Here is a 24,905-nt window from a genome sequence, read left to right on the forward strand (position 1 = left end):
AACGAAACAGAACATGCTCCACTTTTCCAGAAAGAACTTCTGAAAATACTTCCGGTTCGTACATTTTTTTCCAATAAGTCTTTTCAGATGAAACGTGCCTTGACTAAAGCTAATATCCCGAGTTGTACCCTTCAAATTTACTTTTTTATGCGTTGCGAAATTTTATTCTTCTAAACGAGTAATAAAATTTGTTTTATAGTTCGTTTTGCTGTGAAACAGGAAGTTGTCGTTGGCTTGTTGCTCGGTGGTCTGTCAATAGACTGTACAAGCTACAGGCTCGTGTAAGTAGTTACGGAGCTAATAGGTAAACATTTGTGGTTAACAAAGCAGCGTCAACTTTTCGTCTTTGTGTCGTTTAGATATAATTTGTCTAAATTACACTTTTTAAACAGCTTTACGAGCTAGCATTGCTTTATCGAGGAGCTAGCTTGTCAAGCTAACTAAATAACTTTGTCAGCATATTTGACCTATCTCATTTGTTATTCGACAAATGTATAGATTTTCCACGGCTTGTCAAAGCCATGGGTATGTTGTCTGTTTAATAAGTCGGCGTTGTTTGGTGAATTTGACCTTCGTATGTCCAGTATGAGCGCTTCAGCTGGAGACAGAGAGCCTTGCATCCCCTTGGATAATGCAAAGGAAGAAGTCAGTGGTCCTACCTGCACAGGAGATAACGGCAAACATGTAAGTAGTTAGTCTGCAAGGAGAATCTTGTATGTTGTCACGTGTAACGTGGTTTAATTAATCTGTAAAGTGATAATGCTGCAGTGAATTCCTTCTATCCATATTATATCTGTAGTGAAAGTAGGGGACAGGTAGAAGAGGAATGAAAGTCAGTAGAAGCAAGCCAGAATACGTGTGTGAATGAGATTGAGACAGGTGTAACAGTGAAGGTGGAAGGAGTAGAGGTAGTGAAGGTAAATGAGTTCAGATACCTGGGGTCAGCCATCCAAAGCAACAGACTGTGTGAAAGAGGTGAAGATGAGTGTGAGTTGTGACAAAAGATAGCAACAAGAGTGAAAGGGAAGGTTTACAAGATGGGAGTGAGACCTGCTATGATGGTTTGGAGATGGTGGCACTGATAGACAGGAGGCCAAGCTGAAGGTAGCTGAGTTGAAGATATTAAGATTTTCTTTGGGGGGTGTCCAGCATGGACAAGATTAGAAATTGGTATACATGTATCAGAGGGACAGCTCAGGTTGAGTAGTTTGGAGATAGTTAGAGATTCTGCTTGGACATTGCAGAGAAGAGATGGTGGATATGTTGGACAAAGGATATTGAATATGGAGCTGACAGGCAGGAGGAAAAGTGGAAGACCACAGAGGAGGTTTATGGATGTAGTGAAGGAGGGCATGCAGAGGGTTGGTGTGACAGAAGAGGATGCTTGGGATAGGGTGAGATGGAGGCAAATGATCCACTGTGGTGACCCCCTAAAGGGAGCAGCTAGAAGAAGATGACCTGTATGTACACTATACTCATAACAACCGAAATGCCAGCCATATTCTCATTTAAAAAGATATGGCTTGAAACTGAGATCTTTATCATACATCTCAGTAAAAACCTAAATGTTCCTCTGTCAGTGCTGTCCATTCATTTTCATTACCTCACAATATTATGCTTGCTTTTGTTATTTGTAGGAATCAGCAATATGCTCAGGCAACAGTGAAATCAAAAGCCGTGCCGTGGTCAAGTACTGTGCAGCCCCACCACCTACCAGTTATGCCCTCCTGCAGGAAAAGACCGACTTGAAGCTACCTCCTGCCAACTGGCTGAGAGAGAACCCCCAGCTGGGCAGCGCTGGCACCACTATATTAGGGTCCAGCAGCAAGAGCAAACCCTTTTCCAGGTATAACAATGTTGGTGTTGATTGCTGATATTTTCAGCTGTGCTGTGAAAGTGTGCTGATCTATATAGAGAAGATAATGTTTGGCTTTAGAAAAAGGAGCATACTGTGCATTTTTATGGGAAAGACTGGATTTGAATTAGTGTCAAGCTCATACTGATGGGACAGAGCCACCACTTTTTTTTTCATTACACCTAGTATAATATCTATCACTTACATATAATCTGCAAAAAGGAGGTAACCAGATGGCAAACATAACTGATGGCATAGATGTCGCATTCTTTAGACTGCATGTGCCTGTTGTGTTTTGTAGTTTACAGATCTATTTTAATTGTACACATATTTTAAATCCCTGCATGCTTCCTACAGCGTGATGTGCTTTTATTTAAAGTGGTGAAGTGCTTTACAGAACAACATATGCCAAAAAGCCATAGTCACACACACACACACACACACACACACACACACACACACACACACACACACACACACACACACACACACACACACACACACACACACACACACACACACAGTCACTACTGAGCCCACCATATAAAACATTAAAACTGAACTGAGGAAGTATGTCTGTGTAGATTCTCAGTTATCCAGGTCATAGTAGTCTCTGGAGCTTGAAAAAGGCGACTGGACTTCTTTTTGTTTCTTGAAGACGTTTCACCTCTCATCCGAAAGGCTTCTTCAGTTCTCAACCAAATGGTGGAGAGACCCAGGTATTTAAACCCCTGTGGGCGTAGTCCCCTGGAGGTGGTTATGACCCTCTATTGATCATGTGCTTGAACACATGTGCCCAGGTGTGAAGGGGGCGTGGGTCATATTTAATCAGTGGTTTCAGTTGAACTGAGGAAGCACTATCAATGAGGAAAAACAGAGACAAGATAAAAAATATTAAATAAATAAGTACACAAGATAACAAAGCACAATATATAAATAAAAAAAGGTAAAAAAAAAAAAAAAAACAGTAAATAATTAATAGGGTTAAAAAAAGTACAATAAATAATTAAAACAAGGTAAAAGGTGTGAGCAGAAGGAATAATAATAAGTAGTAATAGTAATAATAGTAGAAATAAGTATGAATTTTTAAAAACGTCAGGTCAAAAAGGTGGGTTTTTTAGTTTGGCTATAAAAGCATTAACATTCTCTGCTGTCCTCAGGTCTTCAGAAAGGCTGTTCCACAGAAGTGGGTCATAGTAACAGAAGGTTGTCTCACTGTGGCTTTTAGCTCTGATTTTAGGGGCACTTAAAAAATCTTGAGCTGAAGACCTAAATCTATTCTGAAGCTGACAGGGAAGCCAGTGCAGATACTTTAAAACTGGTGTTATATGTGCTATCTTTCTGGCCTTGGTCAGAACCTGTGCAGCTGAGTTCTGGAGTAGGGGTGTGTGTGTGTGTGTGTGTGTGTGTGTGTGTGTGTGTGTGTGTGTGTGTGTGTGTGTGAGAGAGAATTCTGGAGGAAATAAAAGCATGTAATAGTGTGTCTGCATTTTCTTGAGAGAGAAACTGTTTAGAGAAACATTGCCCTGTCAATATTCTTACAATTTTAAAAATCAGTCTTTGTTGAACTTCTGATGTGCTGCTCAAAACTAAGATCTGGGTCAAAGAGGATTTTTGACTGTAAATCTTCAGTACCAATAACTAAAACTTCTGTTTTGTCCTGGTTAAGCTGTAAAAGATTTTCTGTCGTTCATGTTTTAATATCAGAGATACAATCTCTGCAAAAGAGAGCCTATAGGGCCAAGGTCATTAGGAGACACAGCCATGTAAAGCTCGCGGTCATCAGCATAACTATGGAAATTTAATGACATTTCTTCTGATGACATTTCCAAGGAATAATGGAGTATCACTGATGTTACAAAACTATGGTTCAAACCTGCACTGCAGAACTTCTCACTGCATAGCTCAAAGTACTAAAACCCCTCAGTTTGCTGCATTTTCATTCAGGTTGTCAGTGGGTAAATTATAGAAGCACATTCATCAGTTGAAGCCTTTGATTACTGCTAATCAGTCTAATTATTATGCAAATACCCTGTATTGAGTAAACTCTTTTTCTTCTTTTACAGTTTTGGGATGGCATACGAGTTCATCGACTGCATTGGAGATGATGTTGACGTGGTTTCAGACTCAGAGGTTTGTGGAACTGATGCAGAGTTATTTGTTAGGTACTGAAAGATGTACAGACAGCTGATATTAACATGATTTTCTGTCACCTTCAGAACATCAAGAAACTTTTGAAAATTCCGTACAGCAAGTCCCATCTAAGTATGGCTGTTCACCGTGTGGGGAGGACATTGCTTTTGGATGAGCTGGACATTCAAGAACTTTTCATGAGATCCTCCCAGGTACAGCCGGGTGAATTCAAGAGGCTGTTTGCTCCGTTATTAATACTGACTATGAAATTCTGGGTCACTGTCAATGTTTAAAATAAAAGGTAGATGAATAGTTAGTACTGATAATTTTTTTTCAGTCTTTATTTTTTGTTTTTTGCATTATTTATAGGGGTGGGACTTGAACGTGTTAATTTCGATTAATTAATTACGGGGTAAATAACGAATTAAAAATGTTAACGCATTTTAATTGCACTTTGCACTGCGGAACGTTTCTCAGTGCACGAGTTCCAGGTATACAGATTATATGGAAGCACTATGTCAAAAATTCAGGGGCCGCATCCTTCGAAGGACCCGGCCCACGTAGACCGGGTCCTTCGCAGCCTACGAAGACCGCAAAGGCTGGAAGTGAGCGGCTAGCCTTCATATCAGCATCACCTGCCCTCACCTCTGCGTAGCTCATGTCGCCTAGCAACCGTGAGTGCGAAGCACAGCTGTGGAAAAGCAGCTGGTTAAACGGAGAACGAACTTTTGCTCCTTTTTGTGGTTTAATTTTAAGTCTTTAATTCAAAAAAGCTGTTAAAACAAGCATAACACATTTCAACATCAAGGAATACAGCTGAGCGAATGATTAATTTCCAACTATATTACGTGAGACATTACGTGAGACAACTTTAATTTCAGGAGTTTGCTTATCACAGGAGCACTTCCGCCTTTCGTTGGTCTGTGTAGTAGACTGGTGGGAAAATAAGCTTAAACTTCAAACTTTTTATGATAACTTTTACATTAATATTTACTTTCTTATGTGTTGCAGACAGGAGATTGGACATGGCTGAAGGAGTTTTACCAGAGGCTAATGGATCAGAAGTGGCAGAGGAAAAAGAAGAGTAAAGAGCACTGGTATCAAAAAGCAATTCTGTCAAAGTTCCTCTACTATAGGTGAGGATTTGGCTTTGCTTGATTGGCTGAGTTTGGCTCTGGAGTTGAACATGACTCTTTGTTCAGTCCTATACCAAACCAGCTTTTATTTGTTTCCTGCAGTATAAATGGTGATGGGGCTGCTGAGCCTGAATCAGACAACCTGAGTGAAGGGGATGAGGAGAATAGGGCAGAGGAGTTCAGCACGTCATGGCCTACAACCTTCACTAGCACGTCTAATGCAGAAGAACCAGAAGCTCCCAAACAGGTACTCTGGTTTGAATTTTGGTAATTCATTTGTTCCACATACAAGGTATTTTGTATCACATGAGATGAACTGAAAATAAGTGTGCTGTTAAATGTGCAGGAAAGTGTTTCTGTGGACAGCAGTTTTGCTTTGGGCCAGGTGACTTCTGTTCCTAAAGAGCAAAACCTCCCTACACTCTTCAACGAAGGAGAGAGCAGTCAGGTAACACAATACTTTCATTCTTCCTTAATGGTATAAAACTACAGCTAATGACTTACGCCCTGTGTCTACATGCACTCTGTTATGTACACTTTGTCACTTGCTTGGCAGGGTTTAAGAAATGACTTTGTGAGAAACATCATGTGGACGTTTGAAGATATCCACATGTTAGTTGGGTCCAACATGCCTATTTTTGGAGGTGGTCGTTATCCTGCTGTCAGTCTGAGACTCAGGTTGGATTTTAATTCATTGGTTCCCATCCGGGATCTAAAATATACACTTATTTAGAGGCAAAATGTGATTATGCATTTTAATTGTATTTCATTTTGATTCTTTCGCCTCCTTCTGTGTACCTGTCGTCAAGATAATGTTAAATTATCTATATATAATATCTATAGACGTGGAATGGTTAAATAATAGGTTTACATACATTATGTAGGGTCATTATAGCTGGCAATTTTTAATTTTAGCATAACTGACTTTAGAAGGTGAACCAGCCTCATTGGAGTCATCCTGCTTCATTATTCCTGCATAGTCTCAAACATTGCACTCTGTTTTCAGGGACAACAATAAACCAATCAACATTCTGACTGGTATCGACTACTGGCTTGATAATCTGATGTGCAACGTCCCAGAACTTGTTATGTGTTTTCACGTCAATGGCATTGTTCAGGTAATTTATTTATTTATTTATTTTTGGTTCAGCTCGGTGTTATGCATAACTATGTGACAGCCATAATCAGTATTCACATTGGAACATTAGCTAGGCTAGGGTATTTCCTATAGCAGCCATTCTTAATAGAAAAATTATGAGATAAGATGATGGTTCATGGTTGGTCTTGGTTATTTTAATAGTTTATTAAAACTCAGATGAACAAATTGTCAAATAACTATAGTGTTTTTGATGCTTTGGTACTATAAGCCTTCATCTAGAAAGAAGAGACTGAACCTTGCTGTGCAAAGATACACTGCTCAAAGAAGTGAAGGAACACTTTTTAATCAGAGTACAGCATCAAGGCAATTAAATGTCTAGGATGGTGATTTGATCAGTTAAGTAGCAGAGGGGGTTATCAATCAGTTTCAGCTGCTTTGGTGTTAATGAAATTAAGAGCAGGCATACTATAGGGTCAACAGTGAGACAACCCCCAAAACAGGAATGGTTTTATAGGTGGAGGCTACTGACATTTTTATTTTCCCCTCCTCATTTTTTCAGTTTTTCTTTCACTAGTTTTGCATTTGTCCAGTTTACTCTTGGCAGCATGAGGTGATACCTGGACCCTAAGCGGTTGCACAGGTAGTCCAACTCCTCCAGGATGGCACATCAATACGTGCCATTCCCAGAAGGTTTGCTGTGTCTCACAGCAAAGCCTCAAAAACATGGAGGAGATTCCAGGAGACAGGCAGTTACTCTAGGAGAGCTGGACAGGGCTGTAGAAGGTCCTTAACCCATCGGCAGGACCGATTAGTGCTACAAAATGACTTCCTGCAAGCCACTGGTATGAATGTCTCTGACCAAACAATCAGAAACAGACGTCATGAGGGTGGCCTGAAGGCCCGACATCTTCTAGTGGGCTCTGTGCTCACTGTCTAGCACCGTGGAGCCCAATTGGCATTTACCAGGGAGTACCAGAATTGGCAGGTCCACCACTAGTGCCCTTTGCTTTTCACAGATAAAAGGAGGTTCACCTCGAGCACATGTGACAGATGTGAAAGGGTTTGGAGAAGCTGTGGTGAACATTATGCTGCCTGTAACATTGTTCAGCGCGACCAGTTTGGTGGCAGGTCAGTGATGATCTGGGGAGGTATTTCTATGGAGGGATGCATCCTACACTGGTGCAGTGGGCCCTGGGTTCTTGTTGGTGCACGACAATGCACCCGTGTCATGTGGTGAGAGTATGCAGGCATTTCCTGGAAGATGAAGGCATTGATATTGACTGGCCCTCATGCTTTCCTGACCTAAATCCAATAGAAGACCTCTGGGACATTATGTTTCAGTCCATCCAAAATTGCTGCCAGGTTGCATCTCAGACTATCCAGGAGCTCAGAGATACCCTGGTCCAGATCTGGGAGGAGATACCACCCCCCCACCCCCCCCACCCCATTCCTAACACATTGCCCAGTATGAATATCAGCATGATTTTTATTCCCATCGAAATCTAATGTATTTTGAAAGTGTTCCTTTATTTATTTTTTTGAGCAGTGGATTTGAAATTCTTCTATACTATACATAAGCAAATATAACGTTAACTCAGGAGAAATTAAGTGTCCAGTGGTATACAAAATGCTGCTTGGCCATTTAAGATTACACCCACACTTTAACAAACAGCAGGCTTATGGCTGCTTTTTAATCAATAACACATGTTCATTAAATTAAGTTGATTTTGTGTGTGGGGTCTCAGCTGCACACATCATTAAGAAGTAAAAGATGAACCACAAGCTAGGCAGTGCATTCCTGTGCCTGTTTGTAATGCACTTGCTGGATTTTTTGCTAAGAACGTGTGTGTGTGTGTGTGTGTGTGTGTGCCTGCGTGGGTGCGTGGCATATATGATCTTATTAGCTTTTGGAGCAAATTTCTACATAAATTGGCTTCTTAAATCAAGGAGAAATTGCCTGTACTGAGTCTTCAAGCCTCCAAGTTCAAAATGAGTTCACATTGAAAGACAAACATGTTGGTATGAAAAATCTCTGCTAAATATGAGCTAATTGGCTTAATTAAGAGGATATGTGTTTTAAAAAAAAAAAAAAAAAAGAGCAAAACATAGTTCAACTTCATGCTTTACGCAACAGGTTCTTCCATATGCAGTTGACGATCCAATTAGATGTGGTAATCCTTGCTGAAACAATTTGCATATTAATTATGATTTATTTTTTGCTTGTAGTCTATTTAAGAAAAAAAAAATATACACACACAACAAACACTAAGCAACAAGTCTTGAGAGCATACACAGTTTGTGTTGTGATGATCATGCTCTGAAATGGGAGCCCCTTGCTTTGAAAAAGTGGTCCTAAAGCTTCCCATTTGTTTTTGGTTTTTACTTCAGAAATACGAGATGATAAAAACAGAGGACATCCCTCATCTAGAAAACTCGACTTTCTCCACGAGAGTAGTAAAAGACATCGCCCAAAATATCCTCTCCTTCCTGAAGTCTAACTGCACTAAAGAGGGTCACACCTACTGGCTTTTCAAAGGTGGGGGAAAAAGTGAACAGGAATGATCCAAAAGGCTCTGTATTAAGGTGGTGCTTGTTGTTGATGTTTTCTAAACTAATTTCTTGAATCCACAGCTAGTGGGAGTGACATTGTGAAGCTTTATGATCTTACTACTCTGTGTGAGGAGGCTGAAGAAGAGAAATGTCAGAATCCCTTCACTCTTCCTGTGGCTGTATTACTATACAAGTAAGTATCTGTGCAATGTAATATGAGCTGCCTTGTGTTATGGGAGTCCTGCAGCTGTGAAAAGTGGTCATGCAGTTTGGGGGGTGGGGGTGAAGGTTCTGGGTGTAGAGTTTGCATGTTGCCATGTGACTGCAGGTTTTGTCTAAGTGCAGTCCAAAAACTGTTAGTTTGATTAGTTCTAAATTGGCTGTAGGTGGGGATGTGAACATGAATGATTGCCTGTCTCTGTGTGTTAGCCCTGAAGAGCTTTCCAGGGTATGCCTTGCTTCTTTTCCAGTGCCAGCTGATATAGGCTCCAACCCTTTGTGGGCCTGTACAGCAAAAAAAAAGAAAATTGTTAATGGATTTGTCGCTTAAAGGTTGAAATAATTTTGAAGACAGCTTTGGCTTTAATTTCTAATGTTTTATGAATTTACAACAGTTTGGTAATCTGGCTAATTTCTATACATAACAAGCATCAGCAAAGAAAGAAATGCCATTCCTTATAAAGTGAATTATTTCTGCTCTGTCTTTGTTAGTACGCTATATTCAGTATACTATGCTTCCTCTAAATGGCAACCTCAGTGATCACAACTGCTGCACACAAATTAAGCTTGTAATTAACAGACACGTCAATACTTCAGTGTGCAAAGCTGCACTCAGTTCTTGCTGTTCTAAGTTTTTTTTTTTGTATTTGTTTTTCTTTCTGTGACACAGAGTGGCCAGCAACTTGATGCTAAAAGCAAGACAAAACAGAAAGCACTATGGCACTATCAGAACTCTGCTGCTAAACTGCACCAAACTTCTGGATCAGGAGAGACATCCTCAGGTAGGTGCAGATTTTAAGACAAATGACAAGGTCAACCCTGATTTCCAAGTTAAAATTGACTGCAAAGGATTTTCATCAAAATTTTAAAGAAGATAATCAACTAAAAATTTTGGTTTGTCCAAATAGTAAAAATGGGGGACTATGCATAACACTGGCTATAATTCAAATAGTTACCGCAGTACTGCACTTCAGCCACAACTTGATTTAAATCAGTTGTGATGGTGTAAAGAGGCAAAATTACAAAAATGTCATCGTCCATATATTTATGGACCTAACAGTATGTTCTTATTATCTTCTTTGATATTCATATTTTTGTATCTATATTCAGACAGTAGAGAAAATGCAATGTGAAGCCATTTGACTATGCCATTACTTAGATTTGATTGAACTTGACTTCAGCCCTGATCGCCTCTATCTTCTGTCTGCTCAGATCATCGCTTCTGCCCACTATATGCTGTCAGAGCTGTTCCAGCTCGACGAGCCTCTTGAAGAAGATGGAGGGGAGTCGCTGCGGGCCGGTGGTTCAGAGGACAGCTACAGTGACGAAGACAGGGAAGAGGAGGATGATCTGACGGAGGACAGCGATGATAATGGCTCCTACAGTAACTGCTCCAGCACACAGGATGATAGTAAAGCGGTGGCTGTGATCCGCTCTGTAGGGGAGCTGTCAGTCCCGGAGAAATACAGGTCCACTCACCAGATCAGAGTGAGTGAATCTTTAAAGGTTTCCTCTGCCTTCTCAGCATAGGCTAAAGGGCAGAATGAAAAATATGTTGTATACAGACAAGAGTAATTTATTTATATATTTTTTTTTAACTCCTTCAGCCAAGTTGTGCTTTTCCTGTTTCTCAAGACAAGGAGGAGCGATGTAGACTTGTCCTGAGCTACGTACTAAGGGTGAGTTTCTGAATATTTACTGTAAATTTATGTATATGCAATGCAAAAAAATGTGACTTCTCAAAAAGTTTGTCATTCTCTACTGTATTAAAGAACAAATGCACCTATATACCTACACACAGATCAAAGTATGCTGACAGGTCTTGGTTTTATAAACCTTTTTGTTAAACCTTATAAACTTCCTGAAGTGACGTGTTCGGGTCTGAAGTTTAAAAATTAAAAAATCTTAGTGTGGTTTTGAAAAGAAGTGAACTTGTCAGATGTCTGTAGACTGTCTTCCATCTCTGCTAGAGGAGCTCAGCTTCAGGTTACAGTAACTGCTACTGCTGTAATGTGCCCGAATCTTTTAGTCAACTGTTGGTGGTCAAGATGCATTATGTGTGAGGTCTGTGTGCCAATTTGGTAATGAAGGAGCAATGCATTGCATCACTTTTTGTCTGATCTTAGTAAGAGAGCAATGCTAAATTGATTGGGTACTTTTCTTTGTAATAAATGGCTGCAACACAATCCACAGGGATTAAAAGCAGTGGATGGCAGCATCAAGAAGGAGAGCGATCTTCCAGCTGCTGACCCCAACACACCCATCCCTCTCAAATATGAGGACAGAAGTTCTAATGGAGCCTGTACTGCTGAGAAAGGTATTTCTCTCCTGCTTGAAAGAGGTAATGACTTCTTATAATGTTGCAGAATAAAACAGTAAATAGACACACATGGTTTTCACTGAGGTTCTTTTTTCTGGTTTTCCCACATTTTTAAGCAGCAGGTCCCTTGCAGGCAGACCAGAAGCACCCAACACGCTCAGGGATGATCCCTGGCTCCTGGCAGCACCATATGAAGCTGAAACTCTTCTTCAAAGCCTCCAAGGCCTATTATGTCCTCTCTGATGCAGCCACTAACTTGCTTAAATATGGACGAGCCTTACGTTACATTAAGCTGTCTCTGCAGTGTTATGGTAATTTTTTTATTTTTTTTTAATCGTGTCATAATCCAATAATTCCAACTTAAACTACATTTCTTTGTTGTTTAAATTTTAATCTTGACAGTGACATGTTTCTTCAAAATTTTCTTCTTCCATGACCTCATCTGCTGCTTCCAGATGCCTATTGTTCAGTGAGCGGTACACTGCACCCACATGTGCTGCTGTTTCACAGCCAGTGCCTGTCTCTGTGTGGGGACATCCAGCTGATGTTGGCTCAGAATGCCAACAACAGGGCAGCGTACCTGGAGGAATACAGCTACCAGACCAAAGAGGACCAGGAGATCCTGCACAGCCTGCACAGAGAGAGCAGCTGCCAGGGTCAGTCCCTAAAAAGAGATATAGTACATTGATATTCTTTCTACTATGGTCTGTAGAGACCATAGGCTGATTCCTTAGATGTTGTAAAATATGTTATGTTGCTTAGATGTTGTAAAATATGTTATTCTTTTTACTCTCTATCCACTAGCCTTCAGCATGGCAACAGATCTAGCTATGGACCCAGAGTACCAGCTGTTTGTTAGCAGTAAGTGCTATGAGGCAGCATATGAACTACTTGTCTCTGAGGCTCTGAAAGACCATACCTCAGATCAGCTGGCTCAAGTTCTGAAACGGCTGGGAAATATCCGCAATGAGATGGGAGTCTACTACATGAACCAGGCTGCAGCCATGCAGGCTGAGAAAGAGGGTAAGTTCCATTATGCCAAAAGAAGTGTACATAAAACAGTACAATGAGTTAATCACTTTCTCTTTGTGCCTGGATCAGCAGAAGTATGGAGTATTTTTCTCATAAAAATATATTGCCAGCGTTTTAAAATTTTTTTTATTATTCTCTTGTTGCCCCTCTAGTGAAGAGGTCAGTGTCTGTAGCAGAGCAGGAGATGTGGAAAAAGAGCTTTGGCTTCTTTGAGAAAGGGATGACGGATTTTGAAGCCATTGGGGACAGCACCAACACAGCCTTACTGCTGTGTAATACTGGCAGGCTGATGAGAATCTGTGCCCAGGCCCACTGTAACGTGTCTGGCGATGAAGGCAGAGGGGAGTTTTCGCCTGAAGAGGCTCTTTACTACAACAAGGTGTCACACTGAAATGTTTTCTTAAATTCTGCATTGAGCATTCTCACTTAAGTGGTGCTTCTTTTGCAGCGTTGTTGCATTTGTCTCACTGTATCCTGACGGTGCCTAATCACACTATCATTGCAATTTTGCCTTAGGCTATAGACTACTACCTGCGAGCTATGAAGTCATTGGCAAGCAGAGAGAACCACCCAGCAGTGTGGGACAGTGTAAACTGGGAGTTGTCCACTACATACTTTACACTGGCTACTCTTCTGCAGGACTATGCCCCAGTATCCAGAAAGGCCCAGGAGCAGGTGAGTTTGAACACATCTGGGGCTGGATGGAATATTAAGGATATCAACATATTTAATACTGTTTGATAAATTATATAAGAAATCATGTCTGTAATATCCTGTTTGTGTCATCTCAGATTGAGAGGGAAGTGACCGAAGCAATGATGAAGTCTCTCAAGTACTGTGACTTGCAGACAGATTCGGCTCGGCAGCCGCTCTACCAATACAGAGCTGCCACCATCCACCACCGCTTGGCTTCTATGTACCACAGCTGCTTTCGCAACCAGGTGGGAAATAATGTAAAATACATACAACAGTAGAAAACGATTCTCATTTCTTCTTGAATATCTTGGTTGTTTTTTGTGTTAACTGTTGGCATGGCTCAGCTCAGCCTTTTTATGTGCATGCCAAAAATAAAATATGTGACTCTTGGTGAGCAAAAGAAGTTCACACTGACTAGACAAGGACTGAAGTAGGGTACGGTGTCTGTCTTTATACTTGTAGCGATATAATGAGCGGATGGATGTCTGTGTTTCTGGCTGTAATTGTGTGACAGGTGGGAGATGAACACTTGAGAAAGCAGCATCGAAGCTTGGCAGAGCTTCACTACAGCAAGGCTGTCAGTTTATTCCTCAGCCTCAAAGATGCACCCTGCGAGCTGCTCCGCACGTTGCTGGAGAGGGTGGCTTTTGCTGAGTTTACGATGGCAGGTGCGCAGCTATTCATTATGATGAATATTATGATGTTGGCAGTAATCTTTGGTTTTATTGTTTTGTTTTTTTTTTGTCAGATGAAGGTTGAATTGGAAAACACTGTAATGTTTCTTTTCAAAGCCTCTTATGGTAATGTTTCATATTGTGTTTCCACAGGTCAGAACAGCAGCACAGCTAAGCTGAAGAGCTTGACTGGAGCAATAGAGATCATGACAGAAACCCGCCATGCTTTCCAGCTGATTCAGAAAGAGCTGCAGGAGGAGCAGAAAGAGGTAAGTCTACAAGAAGCCCATGCATACAGCACAGGCAGTGAGTTTCTAATTCCTTATTTAACAATAATTTACTAATTCTGACCATTTGATAGAATATACATGTATATTATGCTCAAGTTAATGAAACCCCATTTAACAAAACTGGTTAAAATTAGTTTTATTACAGCTAATTTCTTCTGATAAGTAAAAACAACTCAATGGGAAAGCTTTATTACTCACCTTTGTAAAGCATTGGTAGCCTACAGTCTTTTCTTTCCACTTCTTGTTCTGTAGTTGAATGAACCAGATGCTGCTGAGTCAGCAGGATCTCCTGATGTGGCCAGTGGCCCGATGGCAGGACTGAACCTCCAAGAAGTGATGAAGTTAATTGGTGTGTTTGAGCCTAGTTTTTCCTTCCTGCTGCTGCAGGTGATCAAACTGATGACGACAACGAAACGTAAACCAAGGTGAGCAATATGAAAGTCATCCTGAAGATTTGGAAAGTTGTTTAGGCCGCCTACTTTGTGTATGACACAAGTTTTATATAGATTTAGTGACCATACACATCTTTGAATAATTTTTTTTTTTTTAAGGCTGGACTAGTTTGATATTTGATCTTGAGGATTTACCTGCTTGTGCATTTTAAGGTCTTGTTTTGACATTTGCCCTATTGCTTACCATTATGAGACACTTGAAAGTAAGAAGCCAACACTTTAAAACAGCCATAAAAATAAAGATTAAACTTTCTTAGAGAAAAGTCCTTGGATGCAATGATATATTTATTTAAAATGAAGTAGGGATCCTACCGAACTACAAAGTTAAGTAACATTTACTATGATTAAATGTATATAAAAAGGTCACTGAATTTAAACTTCCAACTTTTTCATATGTCCTTTCGACTTTGTCCATTTGTGACAACCCATATCTCACCTTTATTGCAGCAATAAGGACGAGGAGCTGTTGAAAACGTATAAGAACGTATACTCCAAGCTGCTTCGTGCTGACAAAAATGCTCCTCTTGTCAGCCGTGTTGAACTCTACATTGACCTCCTGCAGCAGCTGATGCAGCGAACAGGAAGTGATGACACAGGCACACACAAGCCATAACAAGGAAGACCCTCAAGAATTTGACTCTGCTCTTTGGACCTTGCCAAACCTCCAGGCTAAGTTTTGGAGAAGACATGGCATTCTCAAAAATACTGTGATAGAAAATGATTCTTAATCACAACAGTAACAGGCACACACTCAGGCAAGCCGTCTTACTCTGAATTACAGTCTGAAAGCTAATTTCACCTCCAGCGCCTTCATCTTTTTCTAACGTTTGCATCACAGGTTTTGAATTGTACATTGTTGTGAAGACTTGTAAATTCAGATGCTATTTAATTTTATGACAGCTTAGGTCACTTATGTATTTATGACTGTACCAAACATCTAAAATGACTGCTCTTTTTTTTTTTTTTTCCTACAAACACAAACATGATGGAAAATTTAAAAGCCATTATTACTAAATATAAATTCAACACAAAGCAACTTATAAAGAAATCACTTAGCACAGGAAGAGATTTGTTTCACTTTAATTGGTATTTTTGATATTCAATAATACCAGTAATGCTGTGAATAAGAGAAACTGATGTGTGACAGGCTTAAATAAGCTAAAATATGTTATTTGCTTTTCCAGAACGACCATATGCGAATGGATTGGAAGCATATAATGCAAACTCCTGGGCCTAGTTTGTCCACAGTGCTGTTGAAGTTTTTATCAGCATGTTTTGTTGTGGGATGACAATAAAATGTTTTTGAATTTTATACACTGTACTTTTCATAATGTTCTGTTTATCTTAATTGTTACTGTGCTAATGAGATCCATTTGACACCAGTTTGGAAAGCTGCTGTATTTCTATCAGGTCTTTTTTTTGGGGGGGGGCAGTAAATCCTGTGATACTGCATGAATGTCAAACTATTCAAGGCAGCACTGCACCCTGTGGATTATGGTCAGTGGTCCTTGATGCACTGTTCAAGCAGGAGCCCACCAAAGAGGTGAAAGATGTTTTCAGCGTGGTGTCGGTGCACTGGTGTCAGCTAAATTCACACCAGATGGAGCTGCAGGCGTGTCCAGAAGCTCCCTGCAGTTCATTAATCAAACAAGATCTGTCTGGTAACTAGATATGAGGAGAAGTAGGAAGGGAAGTCACAAAATCTTTAAATGAGAACTATAAGAATATGAACAATCAGGTGCTGAAAACCTGCAAAAGATCAGTGCTTTTATTTCATATATTAGTGCACTTTTTATCTTCATAACAAATGCAGAGATTATGTTGGGATAAAAATAAGGGATAGGGCACAGATGAAAGAAGTAACTGATGATCCAGAGTGTGCTATATACTGTACTATACAGTGCAAAAAATTCCTCTGGTTATTTCATCACCGTGACTGGGGAAACTGGGTCGGTCAGTCATTGGATAACACAGCGGTCAGACGTCTGATCCTCCTGAGATTCCTTTTGTGATGATTGTGATTTCTCCTCTTGGTACTGAGACGCTCCGTGGTTCAAAATGTTTTGCAGGATGTCTTTGCTCTCACTAGATGGTAAATTGTAGAAAAAGTACTGCGGTGCCATCTGAATGAACCTAATGAGGGAGAGGAGAATGTTTTACAGCGTTTTGTGCATCACAACCCAAAAAATAACAACTGTAGTTCATCTAATTTGTGATGAATTTAACTAATGCAAACTTAATTTCAATTTGCAAAGTTCGCACCCGCTTTTGTTGTAGATAAAACTTCGAGTATGTCTGCTCCTCATATTTGAGCTGCAGTGAATGGATTTGCACATTCCAGGATGTGGGAACTTAAGAAAGCATGAGAAAGGTTACAGAGCTTTCTCTCCCTCCATTAAGCTGCAGCTCCACATTCTCAGAGATCCGTGCAATCCATAATCCCTTCTTCTACTAGCAGATATTAGAGAACAGTATTATATTACCTCCCACCAGAACCAGCATGACCAGTCTGCTGAACTAGGGCTTTACATATGGTTCAAAGGGGAAGGGGAATGTGTCTGTCTGATTACATTTAAACCTCCTCAAATGTGGAGACACAAGTGTGATCTAGTGGGTGCTTTTAAGGCAACAAAACTGCATCTTGTCATTTATGCCTATTTAAAAGAAGTCCACTATTTAAAATGTTCAAGGAAGGAAATGGAAACGAGGCTGAGACTTACTCCTGTGGTGTTATGTGGGTTAAAGTGTGGAGGCAGTTGTCTTCTGAAAAGGAGTGTTCATGGAACAGCACCCACTCAGGCAGGCCCAGCTTGGGACTCTTGGGCCCATAGCCAGACAGAGGATGGATCTGTGCCACGTGCTTGTGGGTTAGAATAAAGTAGTTCCCTGATCCATCCACATCCCGTGCCACCTGAATGAAAAGAGTCGGAACAGGATAGGACTCAAGAGCACTTAATTATTCATACTTGTCATTTTACCTTTAAAAATACATTAAAAAAAAAAAAAATATATATATAAACAACAAAACAGACTGAATTTACTAAAATATTCTGGCAGTTGAAATGGAAGTGGCAATTAAAGGATACAAACATCAACTGAAGTCAAATTCAAAGATGAGGAATCAAACTAAGAGCAACTTTTGAAAGGCGCAGAAGTGTCGGCTGAGAAGTAAACGCTGAAAGCCCAAAATATGCAGTGTTTAAAGATGAAGACCTGGTACTTTAAAGAGTCTGATGAGGTGTTAAGATTGACAGGAGTTGAAATGTGGGCTCAAGTTAAAGCAATTTACTTCTTGAAGTGTAAGTGGTGAGAGCAAGTGAAGCGTCTTAGTAATAAAATATAAATACAGTTAAGTGGAAGAGCTGAAGACACTCGTAGTGTGTAATGCAAGCAGCAGAAGATGTAAAGTCTTTAAATAGTCAGTTAATATCGGTGTATTCGGTGCTCAAGGCAATAAGGTGGTAGGGTACCACAGTTCGGGCTAAATAGTAATACAAGTTTTGATTGTTTAAATTAGTCATAAAATCTAATTATTCTGTGTGTCTTTAATCACTTACACACATGAATAAATGGAAATACATTAATATTTCAAATGGGCCACATTCTTTGACAATTAATTATGGAGACTAAACTCTGAGCGTAATTATACATGATTAAAGCACCCTCAATAATGCTGCCATTAGTTCCACTCAGGAGAGTTTAATGTTTTTAAGTCTGTAGAAAGACTGTGGGTGTTTGTTGTAAGCTGAGTATTTATATTTTCAATGCTGACCTAATACAATTGCTGTGCTTTTCGGAGTGGAATAATAAAAAAAACGGTGGGCGGTACAGTGGCTCAGTGGTCAGCACTGCTCTGGTTTTGAATCTCCTGTGTGAAGTTTGGATGTTCTCCCTGTCCCTGTGCGGGTTTACTCCCATAGTCCAAAACATGCTTTCTAGGTTAAATGCTTAATCTAAGCTGGCCGTATGCATGGATGAGAGTTGTGATGGGTTAATAGCCTGTCCAGGATGTACCCCACCTCTCCCGTGAAGCTGAATCTGAAAACAGGAGGATGGATGCTAATAAATTACATTTTCTGACCTGCATGAAGAAACCTGCTAAGAGGGATCTCTTAATGTTGACCGTGTTACTTCGAGAACCGAAGGCGGGCACCGAGATGGGCAGCTCGATCCTCTTCAGAGTGTCAGTGAGCTCAGTGCGAACTGCATCAGCCGCCAGGAGAGCGCTGTGGTCCAGATAGAAGTCTTGACACCATTTCTCTTCATTACAGTCTAACAAAGGAGGCAGACAGCGCCAAAGAGAGAGCAGGGATGTGACAATAATGAAACTGTAAACACTGCCATATGTTTAGTTTTTCTGTCTACTCTCTAAACTATAAAAACGTAACAAAAATTATGAGCTTGTGTGCGGCGATGTTCTGCTCACTCACATGGATCCTGCTGGCACTGCTTAAAGGCCTTGTAGATATTAATTAGGGTGAAGTGGTCTCCCTCTGGGTGCTGGAACTTCATATGGCACTGGGTTGCCTCTGGTTTCAGCTCCACAGAAGGAACCACTAAGCAAGATGGTGCTAGAAAAACAAACAAACAAAAAAAACCCAGCATGGTTTTGTATATGTATGTGGCTCTTTCTAGCATATTTGTGTTAAAAGACCAGACTGTCACGTTACCTGACAACATAGCTGCAATGATGACCACCTCGCTGACGCAGTCAAACTCGCACGAGGCGAGCACAGTCTTCGCCATCTGGGGCTCCAAGGGGAACTCAGACATGATGATGCCCATCTCAGACAGGTTGCCGTCATTATCCAGAGCTGCTAGGTAGTCCAGCTCCTCCAAAGCCTGCATGAGGCCTCCAGGATCTGGGTGAGATTATTAATTACATACAAATACATGTTGAGTAAAAGTGTTATGCATAGTGCCATGTTTTCACAGTAATCCAAAGCAGATACCCACTAGGACAATCCCCCCATAGTGTACTGGCACCCCAGTGGGAATGCTCGAAGTGAGTGGGCAGCAGCAGATTAGGATTTCATAATCCTCACCAACATCTGCCGTGTATCACAATGCATAATGAAGTCGATCATGGTACAAATGAAATTTTCTGAGTTTTTTGTTTGTTTGTTTTAACAAATGTGTTTTTTCGATGGAATTCCAAACAGAGCTCGAGACAGAATGATTGGACAGGGGAAAAAAAAAAGATGAAATCATAGCTGTCTATTATCTTGTGTTCTCCTCCACACCAACTCTATCATGCCTGCGCTCTAATCAGCTAATGGGAGGCTCAGTGTGTCTGTGTGTTTGTGTTAGTGGGGGTGAATAAATCCGAGGAAACAAAAGCAAGTGAAAGCAGGTCAGCTCTAAAAGGATGCACGCAGAACAGGAGCTGTCAGTTTAGCTGAAGCACGGCTCACTGCCTTCCAATAAAAAAAGTTCCTGTGTGTTGGAACAAAAGGCAACCGAGTGACTGAACCCAGATTTTTTTTTTACTCAGGGAACAATGATTCAGGCTGGTAAAAAAAAAAAAAAAAAAAAGAATGAAAAATTGAAAATGTCAGTGTCAATTTATATAAATCTCACCTGGCCTGTCAATGAATTCGCAGTGACCCAGTCCAGCAATCTCCATCCTCTTCAAGAACAGCACAATGGAAGTGATGTCAGACTCCACAATACGCGGGCGTATCTGAGGAGGAAGTTGTCTATCCTTTGGGTACAGACAGAAACACTTGCCTACAGGAAGCAAACATCCTTTTTAGACAGACTCTTAGACAGCAGTGAAGTGGCAGCCATGGATTTAGACCAAAAAGCGTTTTGTTTGCAGTTTAACTTCTCACCCGCTGGACCTGCCAGTTGCCTTCGACTCTCGCTTTGACCAGAGCTGATAGGCTGAATGATGACTGAGTTTGTTCTGATCCTGGGGTTGTAGACCTGCAATGTCAAAGCAGGACTATAAAGTATATGTAGCCAAACCTTAGTACTATGCTACGTTTTGAAGGCGCTTCCGCTACATTTATTTAAATGCAAATTAAATTACATGGAAGTGTCAAAAAAGGTCAAAATTAATTCCAGGAAGATTAACTGATTTAAAATTGTTATTGTTACTTATAAATGCTGGTATAAAACCACTAACACACACTGTATAACAGATGCCACACTTCTGCTTAAGAATTTTAATTTCAGTATATTTAATTGCCTAAACCTTGATTTATTGTCTCTGTTGTGTGGGCTGCAGCACGAGATGTACCTTTGATTTCTATGCCAGAAATGAGCTTTATAATTTGAGAATTCAGAATTGCAGTTTTCTCTATCTAGAGTGTTTCTGCATAAGCACACTGACATAATTCTCCCAAATCTCTGCTTTTCAACATATGAAACTCTCTTATTAATCAGCAACTGGGTCTCAGCATGAGCAATGTAATTTTTAACCCTGGAGGTTACCCTTCGTGTAATCGCTGATTAAAATAAAAAGCAACTTACATATCTTTTCTCAAGCCCGGCATCAATAACAAAGCTTATGGAGGTAACAGCCCAGAAGAAGTCCTCGTTTGGGCTTGAAGTGAGGAATACTCTGCGGGTCTTGGTGGTCTCCTCTTCCACCGGGATCGGGAGACTCCCAGGCTGCCCAGGATGCACAGCTATTGGCAGCAGGTCACCCAGATCGGCGGGTAAGCTGTGCCTCTCATGACACAGGATGTCATGGGCCAGATCTATCTCCTGGTAGAAAGGAGATAGATCAGAGAAAGGCAGACATTATTTTCAGACTTCTGAATCTATATGTCATGCAGTGGTGATTTTTTATTATTTTTTTTACCTGCATTGTCACCAAAAACACAACCGCATCTCCATCCTCTCCGGAGCGATGGATCTCCAGCACGAGACGGAGAGCAGAGCAGAAGTAGCCATCGCTTGTGCTGCTGTATACCACCTCCCCTGCACCCGGGGTCTCCAGGTAAATCAGAGGTGCTGCTGCCCCGGTAAAATGGGACAGCTGCTTGGGGCTGGGTTGGAAAGCTGTAAGGAGGACCACACGGAGCTCTGGCCTCTGCAGGGCGATGTCCTTCAGCAGACCCAGGAGTACATCGGTGGCTACAGTCCTCTGGTGGGCCTGATCCACAACCACAACACCGTAGCGTGCGAGCAAAGGGTCTGACATCATCTCTCTCAGAAGCATGTCATCTGTGCAGTACCTTTAGGAAAGAGTAAGTACATGTGCACAGGGGCACATTGTGCCTAATTTGAGATAGCATGAAATAAATCTTTTCTTTAATGTAAGCCTGCATGCTTAAAAGATAGTAACAGTATATTAAAAGGAAATCCTTTCAGCATACCTCAAGGTGGCAACTTAATGAAAAACACTTTGTCTACACTTCAGCTTTGCTGCCATTAGTGTAATTTACTTTAATAATTAGTCTGAGGAGGGGATCCTTTCACACTTGCTGGCTGCCTGTTTATCTTGTCTTCTTCCCCTTAATGTGCTGATTTTTTTTTTTTTTTTGTTTCTTAACCTTTAAGGGATCCAAATGAGGGAGTGCGACATATGGGGAGACATGGAGCCGAGCAGCTGTGGACGAGCTGCTGAAAAGAGCCTCTCAACCTTTTGTTCACCTCCCCTTTGAGAGGAAGAAAAGGCGGGGTGATTTAGCTGTGCGTGTCATGAGCATGCATTATTATAGCCCGGCAAGCTGAGAGAAGGACTCTGAGAGTAACACTGGACATACAAAGTAGGAAAAGTAGGAAGCACTGCTGTACTACACCTGAGGACTGTGTCATTAGTGCAGCATGTTGCCAGAGGGATGCTGTACCCGACTTCGTGACCGATGTTGACATCCATCTCGTCAGCAACTCTTAGGGCAAGATCTACAGCCTGTTGTGCATGGATCTGGGTACAAACCACCATGCCGTGCTGGAACTGGACTGACAGGCAGAATTCAGCACACCACTGAGGTATCTGTTTAGGGTAAGAGTGAGAAAAGTTGCTTAAATTACAGATGCTTCCCTACTTTGAGTTAATAGAAAAAAATGGCTCAAATGTTTCCCTTTTAAAAAAGTTCAATCTGCTGTTATTCTTTCCATTGCTGAAGTGTCAAATGCCCCACAGTACTCACTTGAGAGCTCCTTCCAGTTTTGGCAGAGCCACTGAAAACAACAAACTGTTCTTTGGCCAAAGTGTCCATGAATTCACACTTTGCTTTCCACACTGGCAGCTCCTTCCTTTCTTTCAGCATTTTGTAAAACCTGGAGGAATAAGGCAGTCCATCAAACTGATTAAGCTCCAAGATGTCGTCATACTCTTTGTCTCCTTCATTCAAAGCTCCTGTGTCTGAACAACAGGGAGATTTCCCCTCCAAATAGTCCTCTCCAGTTAAACTCGTAACGTCCAGCGCCATCTCAACTAGGCTCCCGGTCTGTCGGGTTTAGACTTCATTTACAGATCCACAGAAATTGAGTTTGTAGGTCTCCAGCTCTCAGTAAACTGTTGGACAGCACACAGCCCGCCTCCTCTAGTGAAGCCAAATGAAAGGCTCGCTAGGCGGCCAGCCCAGTGTTGTCATGTGGCCACTAATCTCACAGAAGTGCGGACATCAACAGATGACACACACACACACACACACACGCACACACACACACACACACACACACGCACACACACACGCACACACACGCACGCACGCGCGGGCAGAGATTCAGAGTGGTCTGGTGTTTACCATGAAATCTGGCTGAGACACAAAGATCACAACTTGTACACAGTGTAAAATGCATTTATTTATCCACTGTGCTGTAATTTAGAAATTGATTTAATCACTGGTTGTCCAACTGAAATTAAACGAACAAAAGTGCCAGAAAATGAAAAGACCTGTAAGCTGTTAGCTCCACTTTCAGCCTGCAGTGTTTCTACACCTACGATATCTACAGTCTTACATCGTTAGAACTGTACCCAAAGCATTATGAATTATGAAGTGCTTCAAATATTAAAGAGATCTTTGGCTTTAATCTTTAACCTCTCAAAAGAGAACTAACCAACCAACTGAAAACGGTCTTATATCTTTAATAAACCATATATAATTAATTTTCTCATTATTTAAGCCAAATTTGACATATATAAAATTAAATTTATATATTTAAAGATGAACATCATATTCAGCATTTAAACAGATCTCAACTTATATTTTAAAACATTTTCACATGTTAAAAAATGCTACAAAATGACTAAGATTATTTAAGACTTATGTATAATATGTCTTAAATAAAAAATTACTTAAGTATTTAATATGAGTATCTGTGTTTGCTGATTGATCCAGTATTATCAAAAATAGATTGCATGTAACCCCAACATGACCCCATTTCGTGGCAAACTGATAGCACACTGACTCAGTCTTATTGCCTTTTTTTTTTGCCATCTTGATGCACTGAAGCGGTAATAAAAATCATTTGCGGCGACCGGAAAGCAGCCTGATTATTTAATGTATGATAATAATGTCAGTACTCAATTATAGAAAATGACCCATGAATTCAAATATTTTAAAAACTCAATTTAGTACTTCATTGCCTTAATTTTATACCAGCTAGTGTTGATATATACCTAAGAGTCCCAGCTACCTTTTGTTACCCATATTCATGAAAATGTAGAAAAATGACTCACCATCACTACTTGACAATTATTATTTTTTTTACCCTAGCCTAGAAACCACTGCCAACTAAGCAATAAACACAAGTGACATCATAGGGGTTGATGAAGCATTTAAATCTCCTCAAAGTAAAAAATAAAAAATTACTGAAGAGCATTCATGAATATTCATATAGACGTTTCCGTTCTTGCGTCCAAAAATGTGGACTTTGAAAAAGGTGTCTTTCTAGCGCCCTGCTGTGGGGCATACTGGCACTGCTCAAATACCCTACTGGTACAGTCAGTGTTTCTATTGATCAGGTTTCTTAGCACAGCAAAAGATCTACTTTGAGCTAACTCTTTGCATTTTACTTCCCATTCACTCCCTGAAAAACTGCTCTCCAATGCAAATATCTAATCAGCCAATCACATGGCAGCAGCTCAGTGCAATTAGGCATGCAGACATAGCCAGGACGACCTCGTAAAGTTCAAACTGAGCACCCGAAAGGTGATTTAAGTGACTTTGAACGTGGCATGGTTGTTGGTGGCAGTCTGTGGATTTACTGGGAGAAATAAACAATCAAAAAAAATAAAAAGTATGCGTCCAGCTTTTCCGAGTCTAGACTCTAATATGGATTATATAATTTCCATTTGGCTCTATCATATTCTTTAGTTTACTCTAAGGGCAGCTTAGATCTCAGAGATTTTTCTGTTTTTGTATGCTTTCCCCGTAATGGTAGTGTTAACAAGTGTTGTGGGAGCTGACCTTTAATCAGCGCTAAAGGCCAACTTCAGTCTGTAGCTTGCGCACATTATGGCAAGATAACGAGCCGAACCCCAGAGAG

At 40.7% G+C, this 24,905-nt stretch overlaps 2 protein-coding genes across 5 annotated transcripts; one reads left to right on the top strand and one right to left on the bottom strand.

Moving 5' to 3' along the window:
- The first annotated feature begins 33 nt into the window (after nt 1-33).
- On the top strand, nt 34-15,768 carry edrf1 (erythroid differentiation regulatory factor 1). Of its 4 annotated transcripts, none has more exons than XM_030747426.1 (26): nt 34-54; nt 585-684; nt 1,638-1,846; nt 3,922-3,988; nt 4,075-4,200; nt 5,000-5,124; nt 5,227-5,371; nt 5,471-5,572; nt 5,681-5,802; nt 6,131-6,242; nt 8,612-8,759; nt 8,855-8,966; nt 9,663-9,774; nt 10,205-10,480; nt 10,600-10,671; nt 11,186-11,333; nt 11,429-11,623; nt 11,768-11,968; nt 12,117-12,335; nt 12,497-12,723; nt 12,861-13,019; nt 13,136-13,285; nt 13,555-13,708; nt 13,868-13,983; nt 14,257-14,429; nt 14,904-15,768. In XM_030747426.1, the coding sequence occupies exons 2-26, from the start codon at nt 586-588 to the stop codon at nt 15,067-15,069; spliced, it is 3,735 nt and encodes a 1,244-aa protein (XP_030603286.1). In that variant the 5' UTR covers nt 34-54; nt 585; the 3' UTR covers nt 15,070-15,768. The 4 variants fall into 4 exon arrangements, with proteins under 4 accessions (XP_030603286.1, XP_030603285.1, XP_030603287.1 ...); XM_030747425.1 differs by lacking the exon at nt 34-54 and adding an exon at nt 162-281; XM_030747427.1 differs by lacking the exon at nt 34-54 and adding an exon at nt 163-281 and having other exon boundaries at nt 11,432-11,623.
- On the bottom strand, nt 15,522-23,008 carry dhx32b (DEAH (Asp-Glu-Ala-His) box polypeptide 32b). The gene is made up of 11 exons (XM_030747430.1): nt 22,562-23,008; nt 22,211-22,404; nt 21,268-21,643; nt 20,934-21,170; nt 20,291-20,384; nt 20,037-20,186; nt 19,127-19,318; nt 18,887-19,027; nt 18,538-18,728; nt 17,177-17,367; nt 15,522-16,589 (listed from the first exon to the last, which is right to left on the bottom strand). Exons 1-11 carry the CDS (start codon nt 22,841-22,843, stop codon nt 16,415-16,417), a joined length of 2,223 nt encoding a protein of 740 aa, XP_030603290.1. The 5' UTR covers nt 22,844-23,008; the 3' UTR covers nt 15,522-16,414.
- Nucleotides 23,009-24,905: the final 1,897 nt, after the last annotated feature.

The sequence above is a fragment of the Archocentrus centrarchus genome, chromosome 15 (genome assembly GCF_007364275.1).
Source record: "Archocentrus centrarchus isolate MPI-CPG fArcCen1 chromosome 15, fArcCen1, whole genome shotgun sequence".
Classification (NCBI taxonomy): domain Eukaryota; kingdom Metazoa; phylum Chordata; class Actinopteri; order Cichliformes; family Cichlidae; genus Archocentrus; species Archocentrus centrarchus.

What these genes read in the sequence shown, in the direction of transcription:
- edrf1 (XM_030747424.1), top strand. Translation starts at nt 577, where the DNA reads ATGTCCAGTATGAGCGCTTCAGCTGGAGACAGAGAGCCTTGCATCCCC. An exon ending in ACGTGGTTTCAGACTCAGAG is followed by an intron (nt 3,989 to 4,074) that starts GTTTGTGGAACT and finishes TGTCACCTTCAG; the next exon opens with AACATCAAGAAACTTTTGAA. An exon ending in TGCAGGAGGAGCAGAAAGAG is followed by an intron (nt 13,984 to 14,256) that starts GTAAGTCTACAA and finishes CTTGTTCTGTAG; the next exon opens with TTGAATGAACCAGATGCTGC.
- dhx32b (XM_030747430.1), bottom strand. Translation starts at nt 22,843, where the DNA reads ATGGCGCTGGACGTTACGAGTTTAACTGGAGAGGACTATTTGGAGGGG. An exon ending in TGTTTTTGGTGACAATGCAG is followed by an intron (nt 21,171 to 21,267) that starts GTAAAAAAAATA and finishes CCTTTCTACCAG; the next exon opens with GAGATAGATCTGGCCCATGA. An exon ending in CATTGCAGCTATGTTGTCAG is followed by an intron (nt 19,028 to 19,126) that starts GTAACGTGACAG and finishes TTGTTTTTCTAG; the next exon opens with CACCATCTTGCTTAGTGGTT.